This window comes from Struthio camelus, chromosome W, assembly GCF_040807025.1.
Source record: "Struthio camelus isolate bStrCam1 chromosome W, bStrCam1.hap1, whole genome shotgun sequence".
NCBI classification, from domain to species: domain Eukaryota; kingdom Metazoa; phylum Chordata; class Aves; order Struthioniformes; family Struthionidae; genus Struthio; species Struthio camelus.
The window spans coordinates 67,182,021-67,192,953 of record NC_090981.1 but is presented as its reverse complement, the minus strand read 5'-3'; the positions used below and the strand labels follow the sequence as shown (position 1 = coordinate 67,192,953).

The 10,933-nt window shown below is 45.0% G+C and overlaps 1 protein-coding gene across 1 annotated transcript in view; it reads right to left on the bottom strand.

The window, feature by feature from the left end:
* Positions 1–4,780: 4,780 nt before the first annotated feature.
* The window catches only part of LOC104138484 (mothers against decapentaplegic homolog 4), a 29,159-nt gene continuing 23,006 nt past the window's right edge, over positions 4,781–10,933 (bottom strand). The window contains exon 11 of the mRNA XM_068924963.1: positions 4,781–10,103. Within this exon, the coding sequence (XP_068781064.1) occupies positions 9,892–10,103 (212 nt within the window). The 3' untranslated portion in view covers positions 4,781–9,891. The remainder of the gene's footprint in view (positions 10,104–10,933) is intronic.

Below are 10,933 nucleotides of genomic sequence, written 5' to 3'. Positions count from 1 at the left end.
ACATCCAGGGAACGTAACGTCAGAGTTGCTTTGATGCTGGTAGGATAAACTCCGTTCGCTCGTATCTGCCAGTGTCTCGAGCAGATAATCACAAAATTACCTGCCTCTGATTTCAGGTTGCAGGTAGCTTTTGTCCTGTTTTCTCCCAAGCTAATGGAAGTTTGTAACGTGTGCGTGGTGCAGGATGCTGAAAGGCCTTTGCTTGACGCCTGTCCCCGGCTCTTTGCCGTGAGCCGCATCTTCTCGCTTTTCCTCTTTCGACTCGGGTTTATGCCTTTGGGAGGAGCCCTGGTGCCATCTCCCTGGCTTGGCTGCTTCGCCGGTGCTTTTGGGCTATGCCTGACTGCTTGGGTCTTTCACCCGTGTGCGTTCTTGTACCCCGCTGGAGCGATCTTCCCTGCTCCTTGCAAAGAGGGACGTGAGCAGCCCCCCTTTAGGAAGGGAGGAGGTTCGCAGCAAAGTGGAGCACCTGACCTGTAGATCCACTCAGTCCTAGTGTGGGTAAGAGTGGCAGAAGTTAATATAAAAAGGCATTTTAAGGCCATCTGGCCTTTTAAAAAAAATGCCTGTTTATGAATCCTGCAGGCCCTGCTGATGGGGGCCGCTTGCTGCAGCGCGGCAGTGGCTTGGCCTTGGGCCTGCGGCCCTGCTGAGGGGTGGTGGGGGACAGCAGTGTCCCCAGGGCGTGCGGTGGGGCCACCTGCGGTCTCACCAGCCCTGCAAATGTTGCCTAGGTTTGCTTTCCCCCTCCCTAAGTAGGGATGTTGGATCGTTGGGTTCCTTGGTGTACGCTGAGATGGTCCAGCCCGTGCGTCTGGCCCGCCGCTGCCGAACACGGCAGCTTGGAGCTTGTGTCCTCAAACCCCGACTTTGCAGTCAGCTTATAGTGAATCTCAAAGATGCATCAAAGAGTATTTAAATCCACTGCACTCAGGTGTTGGAGCATTTTTAGCGTTGCAGCAGGAGGCCTCAGACTTAAACCCTCAGGCCGTAGTTAGGTGTAACCTCGTTCTTTCTAGATGCACCTGAACAATCCGAAATCCCAACCTTCCCAAGCAGTTTTATTTAGTGAAGTGAGAAGCATCGCAGTTGCTTCTGAGCTGCACGAGACAGACACAGGCTTGAGACTCCAGTTCTCCTGAATTTGCTGTAGTGAGTTTATTTTTCCATGCTCAGGAGCTCTTCTGATGGGTGACTAAACAGCTAGGAATGTTAACTCTTGTTAGCTGAAGGTTAAGCACTTGCTGCCGTGCAGTCAGATTTAATCAGTTTGTCCATCTACCAGGTGGTCAGATTCGGAAAGCCTTTGTTTTTCAACATTTTAATACTTAATTTTTTTTTTTTAAGGTCAAAGCTTAAGCTTGCATTTTTCCCTTTCTCGCGGTGCAGCTCGGACACCGAAGAATCGAGTTGCTTTTGCATCTGGGTTTTGTACGCTGGCCCTAGGAGTAACTCCTGCAGCAGCCTTTTGAGGGTTGAGCGTTTGTGTTTGGGCTAGATGAGTTCGGTTTTGGTCACAGGCCTGCTCTTCCAGCAGGTTATAGCCCCAGCCCCAAGTTTGGGGTTTGCCCTGTTTCTTGGCCGTTTTGCCTCGCTAGACGTGCACAGCAGCAACGTCTGGTGCAGTCCGTAACCTGAGGAAATGCACTCAAACAGCTTCTCTGCCTTTCGCCTTCAGGGCTCGGGGAGGGAAGGAGCGGATGGAGGAGGAGGGAGTGCGTGACATGTCCAAACTATCGATTAGGGAATTCAGTCGTCTTTAAGTTTTGCAGATATTGTTCGCTAATAATCTCTGCAGCTGAAGCTTTAGAAGCGGTGCAGCCGCCTTCAGGCTTTGGAGCTGCAAGTCCGAAGGATGTGGCCCTCTCGTGACGATTCCTGAAAATAAGCCAGGGTTAAAATGTTTTGCTCGGCTATAAACAGAACTCAGACTTTCTCATGATGTTAGGCATAGCTCAGGAGTTGGCAATAGAAGACCAAAATGTGTTTAAGTTTAAAAAATAAATAAATAAATAAAAATCTCTGGTGTGCTTAATGCTCCCTTTTCATTCCTGGAAACAGTCCAGGTGAGCCTTTGATGGCAAAGCTATTTGTTAAGGTATCTTGGCCATTTGATCTTTTGAAACCGAAATCTGCTTCTTGCTTTTTTTTTTTTTTTTTTTTTTTTTTTTTTTTTTGGAATGGGTAGCTGATGCCCTCAGCGCTTAGGGCAGAGGGCAGGAGCCAGAGCAGCCAGCACCACGATAGGCAGGAGCATCCGGACCCCTCCGCAGCGCCCAGCTCACGGAGGGTGCTGGGCTGACGGCAGCTAAACGGCGTTCGGCCCGGGGGAGCTTCACCGCCAGCAGCATTTACTGCGCTCAGGCCTAAAACCTGCTGGAGAAGATCCCAGCGGTGGGACCAAGCTGGAGATGCATGATGGAGCCAGGGCGTTGCTCGCCCTGGTGGGTGACTTGGGGCTCCCTTGGGTGTTGACAGGAGTGTTAGCCGGGTAAGGGACAGCGCGTTTACTCCTGGGCCTTTACAGACGTTGCAGGTGTGCACGGTGGAGGAGGGGGGGAAGCAAAAGGCCTGAGCTGCTGGGTGGCCATTTTCCCCAAAACAGGGTGTGGGGTGAAAAGGTGGTGCCAGGTGCCAGTGAGCTGAAGGAGGGCTCCTGCACCAAAGAGCTAGGTGAGATGGTGTAAACACAAGATGGGGGTTTTGGGTCTTTTTTCAAAAGAACCTTAGCCCAAATCTTCTTCACAAAAGTGGTAGGGCATGGCCAGAAGGTGCTGGGGCCATGCTTAAAAAAAAAAAGAAGGGGGGGGGGGTGGCTGCAGGAGCTCCAGGGGGCTGGTTCCTGCAAAGCAGACAAGCGGTTGGGTTGGGGGCTGAGCCGTGCCCAGGGGGACTATGAAATCCCACCAAATGAAGGCCAAGCAACTGCTTGGTAACACAAATTGCAGCAAAAAGTTATTTTTTTTTTTTTTGGGGGGGGGGGGGAAGGGGGGAGAGTTCTGCCTTAGGCCCAGCCCCAAAATAGCATGGGAATGTTAGTGCCTAGGTGGTAGTGGGGAAATCGTATGCAAAAAGAAACCAAAAAGGAGAAGTCTGAGCTCAGTTCCCGGACAGTAGCGCTTTGGTGGGTTCCTGCGGCAGCCAGTCCCGTCATCACACATCCTTCCTCCTCCTCTTCCTCCTCGGCCCCAGGCTCAGGGCTGTCTGGCTCTGGTGAGGGCTTTGACGGGTTCCCCATCACCACCAGGACCACCACCACCACTACCACCCCCTGCTCCACCTCAAACCCAAAGCAGCTGTTTCTGCAGCTGCACATGGAGCAACAAGGACATCTAGCGGCACCGTCGCCCCAAAGTCCCTTCGGTAGCGCCCTGGCCAAGGGGCACAGGAGGGCTGGTTGCACCCTGCGCACAGCCAGCGGCATGAGCACGAGCAGCGGGGACTGCGGCAGAGCTGGCCAGGGCCATTGCAACCCGAAAATTGAAGGCAGGCATTCTGCTATTTCACCGGAGAGCCATGATTTTGCATTAAAACCCACTTTACTTTCAAACTGCGTTTAGCATCCCCCGGTTAACGACATGATGACAGCAGGGCGGCTTTGCTGCCCCGAGGAACACGGGCACCGTCCACGAACAGGCGAACTCATCGCTCACCCCCAGCAGACGGCCCGAAAGCTGGTGGCACCAAGGGACGTGGCACACGTGGAGGCACCGGTTACAACCTCTGCTAGAAACGCCAGCCTCGGACACCAGGGAAGGAAAAAAGAAGTTTATGGCGGCCAGCTGGAGGCTACTAATTAGCTGCATTTTTTTTTTTGGCAGGCTACCTCACGTGTTTCTGGTTGCAGTCCCTCCCTATGTCTGCGACCGCCATGGAAGCCGCAGCCAGAGCCAGGGCACGAGCACGCCGCGCCGGCTCCTACTTCCCCGCTGCCTGCTCAGAAGTAAACAGGCCACCAGACCAGTGGGCAAGAAGGACTTTCCTCCTCGCCACAGCTGCCCATGCACCATCGGCCGTCAGAAGATTGTTTTGCTGCTTTTCCCTTTCTCGAACCTTGGGACACGATTGCTCGCTAAAATGAGCAGCGAGCCAAGGTGTATCTATCTATCTATCGCCGGCCTCCTGCTTTAGTCCTATACTCCAGGACTGCTGGTGCGTGGCGTGTTATTCAGTTACAGGGACGAGTCATGTAGCCTGGTGACTGGAGGAGGGGATGGAGTAGAGGTCTTCTGCGCCTTTTAAATCTGGGTGTGCATTGCAGGCACTTATGATTGCAGAGGCCTGGAGTCGATACAGGTCTTGGTTCCAGTCCTCGCTCCAAGACTGCTTTAATTCTCTCTCTCTCGCAATACACAACACATGCACACAGCTTGGCTGGCAGCTTTAAAGAAATAATTTCCATTAATAATTCACTGGCAAGAGTGTTGTGTCACAACGGTTTACTAACAATTAAAAAAAAAAGGACACCAGGCTGTCTTAAAGACAAGCCCTGGATGTCTTCAGGTACGTAGAGAATCTACCACTCAGGAAACCGCACTTGGATTTGTATTTGACACTGGTTGGAGAAAAGCGTCTAATAAACGAGACGCCAAGAACAGGATCCTCTTAAGACGCAATCCTGCCTCAGAGAGCTCTGCCGGCCACAACGCTGCACCCACTCAGGACATCCGATACCAGTTTCGGCAGCCAGACAGAAACAGTGTAAAAGCTCTCTCAAAGCTCTCTCTCTCTTTTTTTTTTTTTTTATTCAAAAGCTGAATAAAATAAAGAAGCCAAAGACTTGAATCTTTACCTTTTTTAATCAAAAACATACTCTGTTACAGAATTTCAGGAAAGTTAACTACAGTATATTATCCACAAACTAGGTCTAATGAAAAACATACAGTAAAGCTACAAAGGAACTACTGGGAATTCTGTTGACCGCTTATCAAAAGGCAATGGCTAAAAGAAAAAAGTCGTTTATAACTAGGCTTTCCTGCTCAAAAAAAACCCTCTCATAGTGAGTTCTGGGTTGTGTGTACTTCGCAGCTATCAATCCATCCGAATCACAACTTAGTAGCGCTACCAAACTTCACCAAAAAGACAGAGGAAAAAAGTACCGGAGCAAGAAAGCACTAGATGATTTTGGTAACCTTTAAAGAATTAGTCCTGTAAATTTAGGAGTGATGCATCACTCGCACGCAAGGCACAACAGCAGCCAACAGTGCCAAAATCCCTTGAGATTTTGTAGGCAACAGTTCTACTTTCTATCAGGTCTCACCAAGTGACACTTTAACAGAACTGAAAAGTCAAGTCAGCTCTTAGGGAATGCAGCAGCACTACACATGGCCACGGCACTGACCCAGTACTGGTCCCAACTTCCAGATCGTTTTCAGAAACCTACTATCGAGAACAGCTTTTTGGAGATGGATGACACAACGAAAGGGCACGTTCAGCATCCAAGTCCGACCCAACCAGCTGGTGGAAAAGCGCTCTTCATTGGTCCCGTCCTCGATAGGTTCCTTGGCCAGTAACAAAGCGCTGACTACCTGCCTCAAGAGGTAGCAGAAACCAGCTTAGTGCTCTAGAACAACGCAAATGCCGTACGATAGGCAACCTGCAACTATCAGTCCCAGGAAGAGCACCAAGGTCTTCAAAAAAACATTACCAGGCATGGAAACACACTGTAGTTACCAGCAGGACCAGACAAGACCATTGTTCTTCATGCTTATTTTTTAAGTCTCACTTTAAAAAAAAAGTAACCTCCCCATAATTGTATGTAAAATCAGTCCTACACCTGACTACAAAGAAGCATCTTATAATTTTATAGAGCAGATGTGAAGTCATATGGGGCCTGAAAGGAGAAGAGCAGGGGGAGGGGGAGGGGGAGGAAAGAGGATTTCTTAAATGAAGTCTGAATCCCACTTAGAGGAAGACCCATCTGGCTGTCTTTAATTGGTTGTATTAAAGTGACCAGAGATCCCAGTCACCCCGCATAGCAGAGTAAAAATGCAAATTAAGGAGACAGTCCTTTCTAAAGCGCTTACTCTTCAAAGAAGAGATTAAAGATGTCCCAATAAAGACCACCATCAAGACCGTAAACAACGTTTGAAGGGTTCAGAGGCAGAAGCCCCCCTCCCCACTTACACTGGCATAGGAATTTTTTCTAGTCCCTAGTAAAACAGTTGAGGCAGTCATTCCTGAGCTAATGCAGAGAGGAAGCTGTCAGCTTTAGAAGTGTCACAAGAAGTAAGATGGTCTTAAAGGTAAGGCACAAGATTTGGACACATGTTCAATGACTACTGCTGCGACAGCCCTGTTCCGTGACGGGGCGAGACCTTTGCGCTCTTTGTAGGTCAGGTCCCTCTCTATTAAAGCAGCCAGAGTACTTCCCAAGTTTTCAGCAGATTTCAGAGAGCCGTTCATCAGTGATGCATGTTACAGTCAGGGGGTCCAGCTCCCTAAACAGACAGATCATTCTTACCAAGCCCAGAAAAATAACGTAAGGAACAAGCCCCAGCAACTGTTTCTAAACAGCACTGCTTAGCAGTTAGGTCACCTCTCAACAGATGGCTGTTGCGCAGAAGTGTTTTTAGAAGAGTTTTTCAAACCATTCTGCTGAAAAGGTTTCGTCTCCTACATCTCTAATATGCTATTTTAGGTGCCCTTCTTTCAAAACTAACAATGTCATGGCTAAAGCCATCTGACCTTCAGGTGCTAATCCCAGCTATCGAGTACACAGAATGAAACACAAAGCACTCTAACACAACGTTTTCCGAGAAGTGAAGAAGTTCGGGTGAGAAACACATGCACCCAACAAGTAGCAATTGCCTCATAGAAAGAACTAAGTGCACTACACACGAGAACAGGATCACAAGCAAGAGGTTGCTCGCCGAACAAGTACTTACTTGTTCAGTTCACTGAATTTGAGACATTCGAAAATGAACAGAAGACATGATTCCAGCATTCTTGACCTCCCTGCCTGCAGCATGTATGGGATCTTCACAGCTGTCAAACACGAGTAGCGCTCTCTTGAATTTCAGAAACAAGATGCAAATGCAAGACTGTCAAAAATTCAGTGTGTTGCTGCAGAAGGGTTTCCAATTCATTATGCACTGCCTTATCATAAAAAAGTGCAAAAACTAAAAGGCATATTAAAAACTAAGATTCACCTATTTTGTCCCTTCAGCAGTTATGACTGCATCCTACTGATGACAGCCTGGCAGGTAAGACAAATGGCATTTCATTATTTTCACTGCCGCAAGGTTCAGATTTATTCCTGTCTGGAAACCTGAGAGTCCTTGGTTCTGAAAAATTCCTTTGACATTCATTTATTTTTCGGTTCTAATCTGAATTTTTTTTTTTTTGGACTACGTTAGTGTGTTGTAGGTACCATTCACTGTAGGTTGAGGCTAACCCTTGCAAAATCTCCATAAAAACAATCTTATCACCTGAATTCTTTTCAGATTGTAACACAGGCAAGAACATCATCAGGTGGAAGGAATCTCTCATTATTCTATCAAAGTCTGCAGCATAAAAACATAAGCAAACGGTACACAGAATTTCTGTGAAGTAGCCCATATACAGATCCGGCATCCACCAAGATAAGCACCTTTTGAAATGGCAAAGTTGTCTAAGGAATAAACTCATGGATTCCTAATCAAGTCAACAGTCCACTGTAACTGGTTCATCAGTCAAAAGGCTGGACACTTCCCAAAAGCCAAGGCACCACATATCCAGCAGTGAGAGCAGGGTAGACAATTCAACAGGAAGGTTGGCAAGGTGAACACGTAGCCAGGCTTTTCATTTCTTCCCCCAGAGAGTCTTCTGCTGCAGATGAAGTGGAATCCAGGTATGTATTTTCCCCGGATAAGAAGCTTCTCTGAGGATGGAGCTAGCAGGACCCTCTATTGAACATGTTCCTGAAGAATGTGAAGAATCTTGGCTCTTCTTCTACTCAAACAAATTAGAGAATTAGGAAAGGAAAAAGAAAAAAAAAATAAAGAAAAAAGGTTTTAACTAAGGCTTTGAGAAAAGTGAACACTAATTTTTCAAGTGTCAAGAGTTGCCACATAAGAGGCAGGAAAAAAAAAAAAAAACCCCGTCATCTCCTTAGAAGTTAATCTGAAGAAGGCAGCACTATTAATGAAAATATTGAGAAAACTGTTTCATTTCTGACCATCACTTTGAAATCACGTCTTCTGTGCTTCCATCTGGAAAGCAGAAACAATGACTGCTGACTTCTTTCATAAGAATTTGAAAGTATGGGGGAAGTAATACCTAAACGCTACGTGTCATAGCCCTCTACAGATTCCTGAATCTATGCAAGAAACTTGGCAAAAAGATCCTGAATCATCTGTTCCAAGACTTCCAGTTATGTTAACCACCAGGACTGTGCTGCCAGATCGGCTCAGTGAAGCACTGCAGGCAGACCGAGCTGGCAGTGCTTGAACACAGCACTTAAGTTGGAGCCTGTTATAACTAAGTTCCCATTCTCCACACACAGGCTGAAAAATAAAGAATTCCTCCTGCTCCTTCCTCATGCCCCATCAAATAGCTGAAAAAGATATCCTTAGGACATATATTTATTGAGAAGCAGTGAAAACAAAACAAAAAAAATTGGAATCGCTGCCTGGCAAACTTAAATCAACGAAAAATCCTACCGCTATTGGCTGCTGCTGCTGCTGGTCTTTCAAAGGAAAGTAATCCATCACTCTAGATCAATGGTTTCAAGGAGAAGATTTATGTAATAAAAGCAAACTAAATTTATAAAAATCAGAGTTTTCATAATTTTATTTATACTATTAACTAGAGAGAAAGCATACATATTGTATCTGTCATACAGTCAATACATCTGCAGTTTTTTCTACTATAAATCTCTATACAAAGTCATTGCCAATTGATACGGTCATTGATGGCATAGGGCTTAAAATAACCAAGAGGTATAAAAACAAGTTTGCCATCTTGCCCTGAGTGGAAATGGTGAACAGATACAAAAACTGGATCCTAAATATTGATATATGATTTAATGGTATATGCAAGTAAAAAGAGTCATGCAACTTTTTAAAATACCTGCCAAGTTTTACTTGAGTAAGATCATAGAAGTCAGTAGTAGTTATGAAAATATGTCCTTGCCTTAAGGTATTCATTACGCAATTTAAGTGGCAACTTTGCAGACTGGGTATTTCATGTTATATTTAAATTGAGTGCCAGCACTGAAAGTATCCATTTCTTTTAGTGTTCCAAAACTCACGTGTCTATATAAATAAAAATCTAAGATATCTTTTTAAAAACTAGTGAAGGAAAAGCAACATTTCTTTTCCTTGTTATTTCTAATCAATGCCAACAACGTATGTCTCATCCCTCATTTTTTGGCAGCTTCTACCTTTTATTCTGGAAAAACCATAACAAGATAGTCAACAAAATGAAGAAGTCTTCTGTTAACTCTTGTTCTCTAAAAAGAACATCACAAATCAGTTGGAATTTAAAAGTCACTATAAGGTAAATGTTTATAACTATTAGAAGGAATTTTCAGATATAAATATATATATAATATATATTCTGCATACAAAAGGCTCCTGTGAGGCTTATCATCAATTTGCCATAATAGAGAGGGAAAGCTTCAAAGGGAACAAACCCAATACTGCGAAGTCCCTATAAGGCATTTACCTTTTTCTTTAAGCCCTGAGCCATGTGTTATGACAATTAATTTCTGAAAATAACCGAAATCCAACTTCTGCATGTTCAGTTTCTTTCTGCTAAGAGCAAGGCGGCAAACACATTTTTAAAACCTGGTTTTAGAAGAGTAAGCAGAACAAAAGTAAAATATATCTTCAGGTTATAAACAGAATTGTATTTTACAATCCACCATCCTCACAATATAATGGCCCACAGCAGTGCAGCAGAGGGATCTCAGTCTAAAGGTTGTGGGTCTGCAATAGGCATGGTATGAAGTACTTCATCTAGAAGCTGGAGGGCACGGTGTAAGTGAATTTCAATCCAGCAGGGTGTCTCTTTGATGCTCTGTCTTGGGTAATCAGGTCCCCAACCTTTTACAAAACTCATCCTGAGTATGCATAAGCGGCGAAGGTCATCTACACCAATTCCAGCGGCAGCTGACAAACCTGAATAGGAGAGGTTTCAAGTAAGTGTTCGCAGACACGCTCTTTTATCACCTCTTTGTTTAGCCATTCCTGTTGGCTTAGCTCTTTCTCCATGGGCAGTTCCCTCTCATCATAGCCAAGGCCAATCAATATTTCTAGATCTGTGCTATATATAATGAACGCAGCAACGATTTCACATTTCTTCCACTTAAACTTTCTTTTTCATCATTCTGCAGTCTTTTAAGGTGTGTTAAAATGCAACACCTCCTTACAATGAAAGCAGCCGTATGATGAAACCAAATGTCCTATGTGACGCAATACACTTAAACCCCATTTAACAAATCCAGTCAAAAACACTTTTTCTTGAAGTTTGTCAAACACTACACTTTCAGCATAAGAATTCAGATTCATCAGCCACAGGAAGCTCAGTTTTAAAAAAATGACACTAGTTACATACTCTGATAAAACAAGAGAGATGAACACAGTAAGCAAACTTCTAATCATGACTATGGCTAAGACAAAAGTTAAATACTTTCATCAAAATGCCTTCAGCATTTTTTAAGGCAGCTGGAAAGATACACTCAGCAATACAAGGAATCCAGAAAACACTATGGAGCCTAAAGAAGCCTGACACACATAAATGCTCACAATTTTACAATTATTTAGAGATAATTTTAAGGATCTAGAATTTATGAACCAATAAAACTCTGCTGCAGAATAATTCAAAAAAAGAAAAACACCCTCAGAGCTGCCTCCTCATCTTAACCTTAATATTAAGTTTCCTTAAGTCTAGTCAGGGACTTGGTGGCCAGTACTCCCCATTGTTTTTAGTAACATTTTTATAAGCTTAG